This window comes from Schizosaccharomyces osmophilus, chromosome 1 (assembly GCF_027921745.1).
Source record: "Schizosaccharomyces osmophilus chromosome 1, complete sequence".
In the NCBI taxonomy this organism is placed as follows: domain Eukaryota; kingdom Fungi; phylum Ascomycota; class Schizosaccharomycetes; order Schizosaccharomycetales; family Schizosaccharomycetaceae; genus Schizosaccharomyces; species Schizosaccharomyces osmophilus.
This window is the reverse complement of record NC_079238.1, coordinates 290,547-306,523: the sequence shown is the minus strand read 5'-3', so window position 1 is coordinate 306,523 and position 15,977 is coordinate 290,547. Positions and strand designations below refer to the sequence as shown.

General features: G+C 38.6%; 9 protein-coding genes across 9 annotated transcripts; 5 read left to right on the top strand and 4 right to left on the bottom strand.

The window, feature by feature from the left end:
- Positions 1–179: 179 nt before the first annotated feature.
- rft1 (ER GPI biosynthesis protein Rft1) lies at positions 180–1,802 on the top strand (the record flags this gene model as incomplete). Its single annotated transcript, XM_056178937.1, has 1 exon — positions 180–1,802. The coding sequence occupies one exon, from the start codon at positions 180–182 to the stop codon at positions 1,800–1,802; it is 1,623 nt and encodes a 540-aa protein (XP_056037168.1).
- A 136-nt stretch (positions 1,803–1,938) lies between these two features.
- Positions 1,939–3,719, bottom strand: his4 (imidazoleglycerol-phosphate synthase His4; the record flags this gene model as incomplete). The annotated part of the gene is made up of 2 exons (XM_056178936.1): positions 1,939–3,447; positions 3,600–3,719. The coding sequence occupies 2 exons, from the start codon at positions 3,717–3,719 to the stop codon at positions 1,939–1,941; spliced, it is 1,629 nt and encodes a 542-aa protein (XP_056037169.1).
- A 782-nt stretch (positions 3,720–4,501) lies between these two features.
- mrm2 (mitochondrial 2' O-ribose methyltransferase Mrm2) lies at positions 4,502–5,353 on the top strand (the record flags this gene model as incomplete). Its single annotated transcript, XM_056178935.1, has 5 exons — positions 4,502–4,615; positions 4,682–4,732; positions 4,780–5,006; positions 5,049–5,097; positions 5,150–5,353. 5 exons carry the CDS (start codon positions 4,502–4,504, stop codon positions 5,351–5,353), a joined length of 645 nt encoding a protein of 214 aa, XP_056037172.1.
- Positions 5,354–5,526: 173 nt separating this feature from the next.
- csi1 (mitotic centromere-SPB clustering protein Csi1) lies at positions 5,527–7,173 on the bottom strand (the record flags this gene model as incomplete). Its single annotated transcript, XM_056178934.1, has 1 exon — positions 5,527–7,173. One exon carries the CDS (start codon positions 7,171–7,173, stop codon positions 5,527–5,529), a length of 1,647 nt encoding a protein of 548 aa, XP_056037173.1.
- A 605-nt stretch (positions 7,174–7,778) lies between these two features.
- dcd1 (deoxycytidylate deaminase) lies at positions 7,779–9,058 on the top strand (the record flags this gene model as incomplete). The annotated part of the gene is made up of 4 exons (XM_056178933.1): positions 7,779–8,098; positions 8,320–8,808; positions 8,855–8,907; positions 8,952–9,058. The coding sequence occupies 4 exons, from the start codon at positions 7,779–7,781 to the stop codon at positions 9,056–9,058; spliced, it is 969 nt and encodes a 322-aa protein (XP_056037170.1).
- A 200-nt stretch (positions 9,059–9,258) lies between these two features.
- On the bottom strand, positions 9,259–10,875 carry hrs1 (mitochondrial and cytoplasmic histidine-tRNA ligase Hrs1; the record flags this gene model as incomplete). Its single annotated transcript, XM_056178932.1, has 1 exon — positions 9,259–10,875. One exon carries the CDS (start codon positions 10,873–10,875, stop codon positions 9,259–9,261), a length of 1,617 nt encoding a protein of 538 aa, XP_056037171.1.
- Positions 10,876–11,324: 449 nt separating this feature from the next.
- myr1 (N-myristoyltransferase Myr1) lies at positions 11,325–12,887 on the bottom strand (the record flags this gene model as incomplete). Its single annotated transcript, XM_056178931.1, has 4 exons — positions 11,325–11,522; positions 11,570–12,460; positions 12,524–12,648; positions 12,710–12,887. 4 exons carry the CDS (start codon positions 12,885–12,887, stop codon positions 11,325–11,327), a joined length of 1,392 nt encoding a protein of 463 aa, XP_056037176.1.
- Positions 12,888–13,219: 332 nt separating this feature from the next.
- Positions 13,220–14,382, top strand: mug110 (Schizosaccharomyces specific protein Mug110; the record flags this gene model as incomplete). The annotated part of the gene is made up of 2 exons (XM_056178930.1): positions 13,220–13,642; positions 13,696–14,382. The coding sequence occupies 2 exons, from the start codon at positions 13,220–13,222 to the stop codon at positions 14,380–14,382; spliced, it is 1,110 nt and encodes a 369-aa protein (XP_056037177.1).
- Positions 14,383–14,716: 334 nt separating this feature from the next.
- crs1 (meiosis specific cyclin Crs1) lies at positions 14,717–15,814 on the top strand (the record flags this gene model as incomplete). Its single annotated transcript, XM_056178929.1, has 5 exons — positions 14,717–15,007; positions 15,046–15,205; positions 15,268–15,323; positions 15,365–15,545; positions 15,591–15,814. 5 exons carry the CDS (start codon positions 14,717–14,719, stop codon positions 15,812–15,814), a joined length of 912 nt encoding a protein of 303 aa, XP_056037174.1.
- Positions 15,815–15,977: the final 163 nt, after the last annotated feature.

Here is a 15,977-nt window from a genome sequence, read left to right as displayed (position 1 = left end):
GAGTCATGCTTTTCAAATGATGAATAAGTTAGCAGCTAACCTGAGGTCGTTTGAAAACCATCGATTCGCATGATAATTTATTAGTTGATATTCTTCTTGAAATGCTACTTTAATTGTGTCCTAATATACATTAGTTTATTACCGTTCTTCCTGTTTTGGCCTTTACACTTGTAAACGAAATGGTACCAAATGAAAACTCAAGCCCTTCCAAGATGTCTACGTCGGACTCATTATTGCATTCTTCTTCCAAGGGACTTGGATCTTCGATCTTTTTTCAAAGCATTTCTCGAGGTTTAACATTCGTGTTAAATCAACTAACGATTCGATTCACGAGTCCTCGAGCATATGCATATTCCTCTATCCATTTTGAAATATTGAGAAGCACAATATTGTTTGTAAGTAGGGAATCGGTTCGTCTTGCTATGCAACGTATGCCTTCTCAAGAAAACTGCATTGAAGATACAACGAAATTACCAATCCCCGACTCCAAGTACCGTTCTGGAAGACTACAACTTGTTAAGAATGCTTCTTTAATCTCTGTTTATGCTGGCGTAATTGTTTCCACTCTCGTGGCCCTATTTTATTTATATGCTATGCCAATGTTTCCCTACAAGACTACCTGTATATTATTGTACTCTTTTGCCGGCTTACTCTACCTCCTTTCGGAGCCCTATTATCAAATCCTGCATTGGAGACGACAATATTCCCCCACTGCCTCTGCTGAGGGTCTAGGAATCATTTCCAATACAGTAACCTCGTTCTTTATCTTCCTTCTTTTTCAAAATAAAAACCTTTCCGTTCTCCCGTTCGCTCTGGGAACACTTATGGAATCTGTCGTTAATTTTGTCGCTTTATATTCAGTTGCCAATGCAAAGTCACTATTCATTTTCCCTCGACGAGTATTGCATGAAGGGAAATTGATTTATTGGGAGGAGTCTTTCCTCGGTGTCATTTCTTCGCATACGTTTCATCTCCTACTCAAGCATTTAATGACAAAAGGCGACAAGATAATGATTGCTTGGTACGCTGCACCTTCAGTACAAGGTCCCTACGCGTTAGCATCAAATTACGGGTCTTTGATTGCCAGAATCTTGTTTCGTCCGTTAGAGGAGCATTCTCGAATTGTGTTTGCTCAATTGACACATTCACCTGAAAAAGAGGACCAAAGAAAAGCAACTGTTCTTCTTCTTTGGATTTTAAAGTTATATTATTATCTTTCTATGTTTGTCATTTTTGGGTATAACTATTCAACTATTGTTTTAAAATTTGGAGCTGGTAAGCAGTGGACCTCCGATGAAAGCGCTAGTGTTCTATCTTGGTATGCGTTTTACATCCCCTTTATGGCCGTGAATGGCGTTTTGGAAGCTTTTTTCGTATCTACGGCCAGTTCTTTCCAACTCCTGAGTCAAAGTAGATGCTTTTTACTTTCTACCATCTTGTATTTTGTAAGCGGGAAAGTGTTTTTAGATTGGTTATCTTTAGGAGCTCACGGACTTGTTTTGGCCAACATCTCCAATCTTACAATTCGTATCTTATTTGTCGTTCATTTTGTTCATAAAAACTTTCCTTTCCTCAGATTCTCCAAGTCCATGCCGGGGTCATTGATTACCCTTATGGCTGGTTTGCTTTCAATCGTTAGCAAAACTCTTCTTCATCAATTTGAAAATCACAGTATTGGATTACTTTTGTTTGTCGCATCCGCACCCACTTTAGCAATAATCTATGCCGTTGCTATACTTATACTGGACAAAGATATTTCTACATTTATTATGTCACGACTAAAAAAACCTCATAGAGACTAAATAACTTTTTGATTGTTGATAACTAAAATAATATCTAATAAACATTTTCTATTTGTACATGCTTCTGCGGTGCTGTAAACCAAAAAAGAATAAGAAACGGAAAAAAGAGGATCCAAAATTGTGACAGTAATCACTATTATAATCGTACAAGAACGTCTGATTTTTGAAGGTGTTCCTTTACATTTTCAATACTACAAGTCTTGCGATGGAAGATGCCAGCAGCAAGTGCTGCATCACACTCAGTTGCCTTGAATACTTGCTCAAAATGCTCAGAAACGCCTGCACCGCTAGAAGCTATAACAGGAATCTTGACGGATTCTTTAACCAGACGAACCAACCCAATGTCATATCCAGCATTGGAACCATCTTGATCCATGCAGTTCAAGAGGACTTCGCCAGCTCCCATAGCTTCACATGCTCTAGCCAATTCAACAACGTCTATATCACGATATTCTCTTCCTCCCTTTACGGTACACTGATACCAAGCATATTCTTCCCCATTCGGGCCGCGATGAGGAGTTTTGATAGCATGATGCTTGGTTTCTTCAGGGCTTTTAACATACTGGCGTTTGGGATCAATGGAAATAACAACAGCCTGGCAACCATACGCCGCAGAAATGGTTTCAATAGCAGTAGTTCCAGTTAATTTTTGGGCATTTGCATAATATTGTTCAGCGGCATACACGGCATCACTGCCAATGGACACCTTGTCAGCACCTGAACGGAAATAAGTGCCTGCTACTTCGACAGCAGAGTATACTGTACCATCAGGATCGACGATTTCACGAATCCCACCACCGACAGTTAAAGGAACGAAAACGGTTTGGGCAGCTTTCGCAAGCACTTGAAGCATAGGAGCATCTGCCAAGGGACAGTTGCGGAAAGAGGTGATATTCAAGAAAACAACTTCATCTGCCCCTTCTTCAAAGTAGCGCTGGCATAGTTCAACTGGTTTACCGAGGTTGCGAACTTCACCACCGGCAGCGGCTTTCTCGCGAACGTCATATTGGTCACCCTTGGTAACAACGAGATCGCCAGAATCGTTTGAACGGACGTCAAGGCAAGCAATGACACGCTTTGTCAATCCTCCGCTAGAGTTTTCTAGCAATTGAGTATCCACGCCACTAATGGCTTTTTCATAGTTTCCAGATAAGAAAGCTTCTATGCAGCGTAAACCAGCAGCACCACTCTTCTCTGGGTGGAACTGTGTAGCAAGAAAGTTCTTCTTCATGATAGCACCCACAAACGTTTCATCGCCATAGCGGGTGGTAGCGACATGGAAATCGCTAGGAAGTTGTAAATTGGCAGTAGGGATCATGTAGGAGTGGACAAAGTAAAATTTGTCGTGAGGCCTTAAGCCATAATGTTCTTGTTCGGTATTGGAACGAACAGCACAGGAATTCCATCCAATGTGAGGGACACTTTTGTTCTTGCTCTGGAACTTTTGCACCAATCCAGGGAAGATACCAAGACCCTTGGATTCAGGTGCTTCTACTGAACCTTCAAACAAAGCTTGTATACCGACACAGACAGCCATAAAAGGTTTTCCAGAGAGTGCATAATCGCGCAATGCTTCAAGATATCCTTCCTTTGCTAAAGAATCGCACACAAAGCCGAAATTACCCACGCCAGGGAAAATCAAGCACTAACACTATGTTAACAATATGTTCACAATATTGAATTCTAGATGATCACCACATCAAAATAGTTTATTCAAATTACAATGCCATCAAGCCTTCCATTTCTTTTGAATGAATAGTGGATGTACTAGCAATTCTTCATTAGCTTCTTCCATACCTCAGCGTTTGCAATTTCTTCGGGACTTCGAATCCACTCAACCTTGTATCCAAGATGTTGAATGGCATTGACTAAAGAGCGTACATTTCCACTCCCATAGTCGAGAATAGAGACAATCATGGTTATGGGTAAATTAAAACGCGTTCTTTGTCTGTTTAGATCTGAGATAGTGCGCTACTTAAGTTTCACTCAAATTGCATAGTGTCTCCGTTGCAGTTTGTTATCTTATAAATCCATTCAGCTTTGTATGGGTCTGGTCTGTCTAGCTAGAAACATTTTACAAAGAACCCTGATATCGTTATGTAAAATTGTGTGTTACTTCTCTTTACGCAAACATTGGATTACGCAAATAGAACTTACTTGTAAAGCTAATATAACGATACAGGTTGGGATTTTTTAGTAAACAAATAAAAGGTAAACAAAGTGAAAGAAATATTTGTTTTTCAAATCATCAACGATTGAAAGGTTTCCTGGATCCAAAGGTTTTGGTAGATATAAAAAGTAAAGTTAATGCATATAGGTTTTGCGACTAGGTTTGTGGAACGCCTGTGATATCAAAATGAAATGAGTTGCATTGTATTGACAGTTATATGCAAAAGCTAGAAGCGTTGCCATCGCAATTATATGCTTGTTAAGTGGGCTTGCAAAGAAACCAAAAGATGAGACATTCCATTGAATTTGTAAATGGAGTTGAGACGTGTGATGGTAATCTTGGTGAAATATCATGCTGGTACATACAAATAATTACTGCTACCACTGCTATCGCTAGTAGACTAAAGACCTTTAATATAGCACTTATTTCTTATTTCTTATTTTGTTTTGTTTTATTTTATTTTATTTTCAATTTTCAATTTTTTTTGTTCCTTGCAAGGTCCCAGAAACCACCAAATCCATGGAACGAAATGAGACAGACGGTCCCCTTTTGGTCATGGGCTGCTAAACGTTCGCAAGACGCTTTTCGTAAACAATCCAAAGTTGATAATTATCGGTCTAGAGCTGCTTATAAATTACTGGAAGTATGACAATGATAATGCTCCATTTTTGTAGAGAATTCGCTTCAACAGCATTACTAATTCATAAAGTTAAACCAAAAACATAGGTTCTTGAAAAAAGGATTTGGGGTTATTGATTTGGTAGGCAGGATTCCAAAGCTACTTCTTGATTTTCTGACCATTTGTAGGGATTCGCTCCAGGCTCTTGGTCTCAAGTAGCCTCGACGGCTGTAGGCGCCGAAGGATTTGTCGTTGCAGTGGATATTCAAAATGTGTCGCCGCCGCAAGGAGTCTTTCCAGTGTACGGCGATATGTTGGACCCTCAAACACAGGCCAAAATACAAGATGCTTTCCAACAACATCGACAGGAACCAAAGACAAATGACTTGATTGTAGATACAATTTTGAGTGATATGTAAGGATTCATATCAATCGCTTTTCATCTAACTCTTACTAGGCTTCATTCAACTACCGGCATACGCATTCGAGATCATGCCGTATCTATGGTACGAAAACTTACAGCTTAAGGAGTTCTTGTTTCATAACTAACAATTTTAGGATTTATGTAATTCCGCATTTCAATTAGCCAAAACCTTTCTTCGTCCTGGGGGATTTTTTGTTTGTAAATATTATATGGGATCGGAAGAACATGAGTTTCAAAAGTCTCTAATGAAGGTTTTCAAACGTGTTCACATAGAAAAGCCAAAAGCGTCTGTTAAGGAATCTAGGGAAGCGTATTTTGTATGTTTGAGACGGAAATAGTATAGACGCAGGTCTTGTATGCTTTATATGACAGCCCTTCTATATATTTCCTTACTTCACAGTAAAACATAATTTCAGATATTTTTACGAAATACGCAACATTAATAACCATAATATTATTACCTATATCTCAATCGTTCAAATACACTGGAAATGTCCCATGATCTAGTAACTCATCGCCCGCGATGAGACTCTTGTGTTTGATTTTTCCTTTCAGAATTGCGTCTCTTCAAACGTTCTTGCATTTTTGATCGAAGTCTTGCAAGTGCCTCTTTTGTATGTTCAATATCGTTACTTGTACTTTCTTGCCCCTGCCTTGGTGACTGAGTCTGGCTATTTATGGAAGGGCTTTTTCTTGGATGTTCGACCACCGTATTTGGAACTTCTCGTTTCTGGCTGTAGCGACTCCATGATGTTTTAGGGATGGGTGTTAATTGTTCAAACATGGTTGTGCTAATGTCTGGCCTTTCGTTAGATATTCCTGTCGTTGGAACACTCTTGTTGTTTTTCTGACGATGGTCAGCAGAATCATTTTTAGTGTCTATATAGCTTGAACCAGCTGGTTGCTCCTTGAGTGGTTCATGCTGAGCCATTTCCGTATTTCCACCAGCTAAGATGGTATCTTTATTATTTGACAAATCTGGCGTCTCTTTTTTCATTTCCGTATGTTTATCAGCAGATGCTGCTGTCCGATTGGAAATCGGAGTAGAAGTATCAAACATGTTTTGATTTGAAGGTTCATTCTGATTTCCAAGCGTTGAAGAGGCAGATATATTATAAGATACATTGTTCCCAGTTCCTTTCTTTGCGTCCAGCGTTTGCAAATTGTTGTCTTGGGTGGCTTTTGGGGAATTGAATGCACGGGACTCAGAAAATTCTTCCAAGATTAAGGAATCTTCAGATTCAGATGAGCTTTCACTACTGAGTTCGTAAAGTTCCTTACCATTCTTTTTCACTTCACGATTCTCTTCGACTGAGCCAGAAATTTCGTTCCTGCCGGATGAGAAATTTAGGAAATTTCTTTGAAGATTCGAGTCCTGCTGCTGAGAGAGCGCTGAAGGGAGAGGAGTCGAATGGCTAGGGAAGTTCGGTAACGAAGGGGAAGACCTGCCATTTGGTGGTCCAAACAAAAGAGGGCTTGCGCTAGTATTTCGTTCGTAGTTGTTTAATTTATCCTGTAAATTATGTAACATAGATTCGATACTTTCAAGCCTTTGAAAAAGAACCAATGATTCGGAATTCGTATGTGTAGCAGTTTTCGGAGATGAAGTAGGGAAAGGAGGATCCGTTTGTGTTGGAGGATCATGAAAATGAAATTGAGATGGAGAAGAAAGAGAAGGAATCCTGGGTTGAATGGAAAATCCGGAGGCATGCAAAGATGAAGATGGTAAGGGTTGTCGGTGTGGATGGAATCGCGAACGTGAAGGTGATAAATCATTCATAGGGGTTAGGAAAGGAGCATCAAAAGAATCATCATTATTGAGGTCAAGATGAATACGTTTATTTGGTGAAGTCGGTTCTGATTTGACATCAATCTTGTTGGATGTCTGCTGTTTCGGGGTATGACCTCTTGCTAGAGTTTTTCTGGGAGAGTCTTCAGATACATGCCGCTTTTTTCTCTTTTTAGAAGAAGGATTAGGGGGTGGGATAAACTGTACATCCGGTTTTTTGGTTATTGAGTTTCTATCTTGAGTTTCTCTCAAATTAGTCGACGGCTCGTTCAGTTGTTGTCTTTCCCATTCCAAATATTCATTTTTAGCATTCAACCAGAATTGCTTAAATTTTCTCCATAATCCAGAAGTCGGATTACCTGGATTCATCTCATTGTATGCTTTCACTCGTAATTCTTAAAATTTCTGTTTCCCTGCAATATGCACGTTTAAATATACAAGAACCTTTATTAGTCTACTTCTCTTCAAAGTCTACTTCTCTTCAAAAACTACAATTCCAACAGTTTGGTTCTACTCAATTCGTTCGTTGGAAAAGGCATGTATAGTTTAGTGCTGGTATAGGCTTTGAGATACTCTGAAAAGTCGAGAGGAAAGAAACTCATACTTTCAAATTATTGAATAAAAACGAGGTTTTCTTAAACATTGTATCCGCAATTTTTTCATATATAGGCATCTCAAGTTGTTCATTCAACGAGCACTTCTAAAACTATTACTAACCGATAACTATTGGAAAATAAAAAGATTCTTTTCAAATGAGAAAGAATTTTCGATAGATGAGTCTATTCTCGTTTGATTTGACAGTCCAAAATACATAGCAAGACAATTCTTAGAAACCCTTTCAACACTTCTTTCTTTTCTTTAAGGATATCCTTTTTTTACAAAAAGCTTTACCCTACTCCTCATTTGAGAATAAATAATCTGCAAAAAAATCACATTTCGTTTGTCTCTGGGAATCGTATCTTTTAATAAAAAAAATGCCACTAGTAGGACTCACTGGCCCTATATGCAGTGGTAAGGATACATTGGTAGAGTTTTTGGTTGAAGAACTTGATTTTAAACTTATCGAGCGAGTATACAAGGCGGACGAAGCAAGCGACCATGTTTACCAAGTCGACGATGAAATATTAGTAGGAGCCAACGCGTTAATCGATTATGTTACTCAGCGTTGGCGTAGCAGATTAGTCATGAATGGGATTCCCTCTACTCAGTTTCTTAATGGGATTATAAAACGACCCTTTTTCCTTCTTGTCTATGTTGATGCTCCAGTTCTTACTCGCTTTCGCCGTTACAGAAGGTATGTAGGGTGTCTTAGACTCTAAGTGATTGTGCTACATTACTAACAAATCTTTCTGTGAGTTATTTCCCGTAAGCAATCAGGTTCTTGGAGACCAAGCACGAGCTTCTCATTTGCTGTAACAGGAAGCGAATCCATAAATGATTAAGTCGAAATCGTCCACTCTCCTCCTTGTTCTCTAGACCTGAATTGTTTTTGGAAAATAACTTGCTTTTATCTAGTTACCCTCATAAAAAAAATACTACTCTCGAGCAATTTTGTGCCATTCAAGATGAAGCAGCCTTCAAAAGCGATAATAGCGTAAATCGTCATCGATCTTTGGCTCAGGTTCACATCAATAACGATGCCTTTGAAAAACCCGTTCTGCGGGATAAACTAAGAAGCGCAGATATGATGAACAATGATAGATTCCGTCCATCTTGGGATAGCTACTTTATGCAAATGGCTAGTTTAGCTGCAATGAGAAGTAACTGCATGAAACGGCGTGTAGGTTGTGTCCTTGTTCGTGACAATCGCATTATTGCTACCGGGTATAATGGAACACCTAGAGGGATAAAAAATTGTAATGAAGGCGGATGCCCTAGGTGTAACTCTGCTCTGTCTTGTGGCACTGACTTGCACACGTGCCTGTGTCTTCATGCAGAGGAAAATGCCCTATTGGAAGCTGGACGTGAACGCGTCGGATCCAATGGTATTCTATATTGCGACACGTATGCCTATTGAAATCTATCTACCTCATACTAACTGTACTCAAAGGTGTCCCTGTCTAACTTGCTCGGTGAAAATTGCTCAAGTCGGTATCAGCGAAGGTTCGTTGACTGCGATCTATGAAATACTAACCTGATTCGTCTAGTTGTTTACAGCACGTCTTACAGTATGGATAACCATACTGCATCAATACTTAAAGAAGGAGGTGTCCGTCTACGACAGTTTGTACCACCTGAAAACAACGTCTTTTGATGTTTTGCCTTTAGAACTCTATGAAGATTTATACTTATCGTTATTGCCATCCTATCTACACATCTTCTTGCTATATGCGCTAATCTATCAATCATTAGACTTCTTAATCGTTACAAACTTTTCAAACATAAATAGATATCTCAAAACAAAATTTTCCATTTTTATCTATTTCTAACCAACGGAAATTTATATAATTCATATTAATCTGAAGAGGCAAGGTGGCCTTTGAGAACCTTGACCATATCAGCGCGAGATACCAGTTGACCCTCATCACTCTTTTCCTTCAAACCCATTTTTCTTATACGTACAGAGTTTTGGTCAATTTCATCTTGTCCAAGGATAATAGAGAAAGGAACAGCGTACTTATCTGCTGCATCAAATTGCTGTCTGGGCTTGGGCTTAGCTTTGTATAAAAATTCGGCTTTAATTCCATTCTTCCAAAGGTCATTGCAAATTTGCATACGCTCCTTCAAAAATCCAGTCCATTCTTTACCACCACCGAAGGCCATGACGAAAACATCGACTTCGTTGGCACGAATTTCTTCGTCGGGTATTCTGGATCTTAAGATGGAAAAAATCCTTTCCAGACCCAAGCTAATACCGACACAAGGTACTTGGCTATTTTTTTTAGCAGCAAACATGCCAACAAGATTGTCATAGCGTCCACCAGCAGCAATAGAACCGACACCGATACTATCATCGTTAGAGCGATCAGCTTCAGGGTCTTCAGAAGATTTCTTTTCAACTGAACTCTTTACCTTGGGAGCTGATGCTTCTGTAACAGCTTCGTAGATGATGCCAGTATAGTAGTCAAGACCACGAGCCAAAGACATGTCAAAGGAAAACTTGTTCAAAATACCAAAGCTTTCAAGATAATCAAAAAGTAGCTCCATATCATTAAAGGCACCACTTGCGGAAGGATTGCTAGACAACAGAGCATCGCCTTTCAATTTTTCTAACAAAGAGCGATCGCCCTTAAGCAAAACATATTTACCGATTTTATCAGCTACCTCTTCAGAAAGTCCCTTTTCAACAACCATTTCACGCTTAACTTCTTCCCAAGGAAGCTTGTCAAGTTTGTCGACAGCGCTAGAAATAGTACGGACCTTGTCAGAAGGAACACCGCAAACGGTGAAAATGCCATCCAAAATTTGGCGATGGTTGATTTTAATGGTGTAGTTTCCAACTTCCAAGGAATCTAAACTTTCCACTAAGACTTTGAGAGCCTCAGAGTCGGGAATCATGGAATCGAAAGAACCAGCAATATCAAAATCACATTGGTAAAACTCACGCATGCGACCCTTGGTCATTGCTGGTTGATCTCTTCGGTAAACCTTTGCAATGTGATAACGCTTAATGTTGGTAACTTTTGGATTCATAGCCAACCAACGAGCAAAAGGGACAGTCAAATCATAGCGCAAAGAGCAAAGTTCACCACCTTGATCTTTAAGATCATAAATCAACTTGCTATCTTCTCCGTACTTTCCGGCAAGAATTTCCTTTAATTCAAAGACAGGTGTGTCTAAAGTTACACCGCCATGACGCTTAAAGATATCAATAACTGTCTTGAAGATACGCTCACGCAAAACGACATCCTTATCGTACCAGTCCTTCGTTCCTTTGGGCGTCTTTAAAGTGAATGAACTATCTTTCTTTTTTCCCGAACCAGATTCTCCAACCTTAAGGTTCTTTAAGGCTAAAAGCTTTTCTACCTCTGTGTCTATTTCATTTTTAGGTGCTCCTTGGCTTTTCAATGTTCTAACTACATTTCCTTGGGCTGAAACCCTTTCGTTAATGTCTTGACCGACGGCTGCCATTCTTCTGCTCCAAATTTTTGATGACCGGCAGAATGTGGGTAGTTTGGTGGTGAACAAGTGTCTGCTGAAGGTGAACATAGAGAGAAGTTAATTAGCTAGAAACAAAAATTTTAACTACTGCCGTGAAAGTACTAGTAACATTTAGAAGTATTTTAAAGCATTAGACGTGGGTTTTTTGCTGGTGAAGGGCTCGCTTTGAGAAAAATAAGATAAAGCACTGACCTTACAGTACAGTTGTAACACTAGTACCTATGGAATATTGAAAAATAAGAGTATAAGAAAGTTTCTTGGTTCCCATTGTAGTGCACTAATTGAGTTTATTAGATGATACATTCAATGGCTCTCTTGGTTTCTCGTTTCTACGTAGTTGGGTTCAAAATTCGGTTCAATCTAAAAGTACTTTACTTTTATAAATGAAAATAGCAAGATTTTTATATTGTATTTAAAAGTTAAATCATAACAAAACCCATACCGCTCGGTCTTGACTTGTCAATATTGTTTTGAGAGTCAATTCCTCCGGGAACCTTAGGACAGCGGTAGTTATAGATATAATAATTGAGGTAGCCATCACCTTCACCAAATCGAAGGTCTTTCAAAAATAGGTTGTTATCCATTACGGTCACGGCGTTGAACACATCAAAACGAAGCTGCATAATCGTTAGTAAACAATCTGGTATAATCAACGGAAACGTACGCGGTTAGCAATAATTAAGGAATCCTTGATCAAAAGCTTGCATCTTTCAACGAAAGTATCCAAAGAAGCCTTGGAATCGTCTTTAGGATAAGAATCGGAAGCATAATAATACAAGTAAGCTGCTTTAATATCATTGTATTGAGGATTGCCGAGGACACTGGAAGGAAGTGAATAAAAGGAAAAAAAGTCAGTGATTTTCTTCGTTTTAGGATCTTCTGCTACATAGCTCCAAATGACAGGTCCTTTAGAAACTTCGCTATCGCCGAGAAACGAGTGTTGCACTTCAGTTTCGGTAAAGAAATGTGCCAATTCAAATCTCTCTAAATAGCGAGACAGTAAAGATTGAACTTGGGCGACATCGCGCTTTTCCATAGGACGCAATCCAGGAGTTGCTGTCGCAGAGGGCAAATGATATTTGGCCATTTCCTTAGTAGGAGAGCTTCCAAATGGAAGAGGAGCAAAGCCAATCTCATACAACTTTTTCCAGTTTAGGCTGCGGTGCAAGTAACGGCACACACTAACTGGACTAGGAAGCAAAATACCGCCAGTGTAAACAGCTTGCCAAACATCCAAAAGATGGCATCTACGAGTAACTTCCTTAATCAAAAGAGGTGTGAGACGTTTGTTACGTAACTTTTTGTGAATACACAAAAAGTTAACTTCAGCGCACTTCTCGAACAGTTTGTCACGCAAACGAATCACCAAAGGCACTGCCGAAATGAATGCAACTAACTTGTTGGAAGCCTTGACTCGAACACCAACGTGCCAATCTTTGACGTATCCGGGGCACATTAAAGCCCATCTCAAGAATTCAGCGGAATAAGCAAATCGTAACATCGCGGAAGAGTCTTCCACATAGTTTTCCGTTAAAAGTTCATAAACCTCGCGCAACTATATATATGTTGTCGTCAGTAATTGCACAACTAGTAAATAGTATGGATCCTAAGTACCTACCTCGTTATCGTCTTCTAAATTCATGGTTGTCCATTCAAACTCTTTCAATAAACGATAGGGTTCCTTTGAAACCTTTTCAATGTCAGTATTTGGGTCAATAGGTCCTTCAGCTTCGCATTCTTCATCTGTTTATTCAATGTCGCATTAGCTTCATATCCACCTTTCTCATTTATCACCAAAACATACCAAATTTAGGAACTGGTTGGGTCTTCCAAAACTTGTAATCATCATATGTCTTGGCTGGAGCTTCCTTTTCTTCTTCTACTGAAGAACGAAGTGCTAAACGATCCAAAAGTTCGCGAATTCCGCCCTCGGAATAAGAGCTTTGTGAATTTTTCTCTTCTTGGGTATTTTTCTTATCCATTCTTTGCTAATTCGACGGAAAACGTCAAAAGCGCGATATCCTTGGTTTAGTTTGGTAGAGTTGAGCGAGCGTCAAAACGGTCGAGAAACCGTCAGCATGTGAAAATTACGGAACTACAAACGATTCCAGAAAGCGTCTTCTTTTTTTTTATAATGTGTATTATTTCTATTTAATAAAAGTAATTTTGTCTTTGAAATTTCTAAGAAAGGGACGGCACATGAACTTGAATCCTTTCTTCATTTCACATCCATCTAGCATCGCATTTGGATTAAGAAAATAGAAATAAAAGGATTACTGCTTTCCAATTACAGGTTTTTTTGCGATCAGGATGAATGTTGAGTTCCTTATGCTTTTCAAGCATTCAGTCAAACCTCTATTTTCTACGGTTACTGAAAGAGATGGATCAAAAAGAACTATGGTTTTGTTTAACATTTATAAAATTGATGATGGTTCATGAAGAAAATATGGCTTGGTCGGTAATATTTGCTAAAATCAAGTGTTTGTTTACATTGGAAGATACTCAAAAATGTTCGTCCCTTCATTCTTCCTTTAAGAGCATTTATTTAAAAGAGGTTGGAGAAAGGAAAAGGAAAAAGAGAGGAAAGAGCCGTATTTATTTTGTATATATTATTTACACTAGTATTGTTAAGGGGAAATATAAACATTTTGGGACGATTGTCGGAATGGAAAGCCAAGCAGAAAGTTTTTCAGCAGAAGCTGATATTGAACAGGAGGATCTGCAAATTTTTAAATTTGTAAGTATATATTCTCAGGTTTTTTGTTATACTAACTTGGGATTTCCGTATAGATGATCGGCCTTGCGATCTCGGTACCTATGCTTATCCTGTGTTTAATCATAGTCAGAAGGTATATTGATTGTAAACATAAAAAATATCGAATTTTCCGAGCGGTGTTGTGTTGCATGCCCATCTACGATGAAGAAGATTGTGAAGCAGACTTTTATAATCTTCCAGTTACTGAATCTACGATCACTCTTCCTCGCTACTCCCCGAACCTACAAGAAAACGAAGAGTTACTTGGTGCTTCTGGAGAACGCGAGGGCATTGATGTCGTTTTAACGCCTTCACGGCTTCCTGATACAGAGCCTAACCCGTATCCCTTTTTGTACAATGCAAGTAGCAGATTGCGCTTCATCCAAAGAATGGAAATTGAAAAGTTGCAGTCACCAAGAATATCTTACCACAACCTTGGAGTTGGACGTTGTAATGGAAGTCGTATTTTGCCGTCTTATCCTGAACCTGCGCGCATACACGTTCCTCCAAATGACCCCAATGATCCTTCTGATGTACAATCTGCTTCTTCCCAGAGCACAATTGTTTCAGAGTTCTTCCCTATGCCTGCATCACCTGCATCTGCACCTACGCCTAATTCTTACTCTCCTCCTCCTCCTCCTCCTTACTGCTACGGCACTATCATTACACCTTCCCTTGAGAATAGTGTTTTTTCGAATGCTAGTACCTTGGTGAGTGCTTAGCATATCTTTGTTGCCGTTTTTTTTCATCTACAGGGTTCATCATTCCCTTTTATTTTGTGACTTACTATTACTTATGACACGAATTCTAATAATATTTATTCTTCTCATTTATTTTTCTTTTAACTAAATAGTAAGCGCAATTTCCTCTTTCACAGCTTTCCCTAGTCTTTTACTCGCCAAAATTCCAATGTTTATATAAGTCGGACAGTCGCGTATTTCTCATTTGCATAAAACCAACATCTACCTCAACTTACATCCGGTCAATTTTTTATTTAAAACATTTAATTTAAACAATTATTTACACAGTAATACTCAATTATTAGCTTAAACCAAAATGCTGGCATCTAAATATGAAACATGTTTACTATTCAATGATCAACGAAAGAACCTGGAATCACCTTATGGAGAAATTCGTTTTAAAGACAACTTAACCAAAGTATCACCAAGTGATGCAGAACTTTCTGATTCTTTGACCGTTCATTTTAAGTCTCTTCGACGCGATAGTACCTTAAATCGGATCATCGAACAGGAAATGAACGGTGTTAGAAAGATTATACCTGAAGCCATATGGAAGAACTTGTCATATTCTCAAAAACGTTGGCAGCTGTTTACAGTTTTATACGAGGTATACTTCGTGCTTGAATTATCGACTTACTGTTATAGGAAGCTATTGACTATGTTTCAATGGATACTCTGTGCATTGCAATATCACTTTTAGATCGTTGCTATTCTACGAAACCCTCTATCCCTTCGAAAGCTTTCAAGATTTATGCAATTGGAACTTTGTTTGTCGCCTGTAAACTCACAAGCGACTATACGGTTGGTACGTCTATTGAAATAATCTTTTCTACTCCTCTTTATAAACTAATCATATCTCGTGAAAAGCTAAAAAAAGTTTCTGTAAGCAGCTTGCACCAAGTCTATCGATACGTGAATTGGAGGTATGCTTACGCTTGGTGAAATCCTATTAATCTATCAAAAGAAATATGAAAAAATTGTACTGTCGCTATTGTCCTACAATATTTATGTCTTATCGCTTCCGTCCGTTGAATCCTACCTTACTCCTCTAATTTTCCAGCATTGGTTTTTCAAAACTCTTTCAGAAGAGGATTCCGAGCAGCTGATGTGTGAGTGGCAGTACATGTTAATTGAGATAATGAAGGGTACGCGTTATATCTACAAAAAAACATCATTTAACCCCTTCATAGATTGTCGATTTACTGCGTTTAGGCCAAGTGAAATTATATGCGCCTCCCTATGGATCATCCTCGATGTTATGTGGCCTTCTCGATTTGTAATTACTTCTTTCTTCTATTTGTGTACTTCTATGGACATTGAAGATGACAAAGAAAACGAACTGAAATACTTAAAACGATTTAATGACTGCATTGAACTCATATTTAAAAAATCACCCTCTTTTTCAAGAGGATAAATCAATTACACCCTTTAAACTTAATCAACGCCTTTCTATTACTTGATAAATCAACCTTTTACATTTTCGCTTTCCTTAATTACCGTTATAATATAATAATAAAAATAACTTTAATAATTTTTCTTTATTCCAAAAAACCTAGCCTTTAATTCCTTCTGTAAAT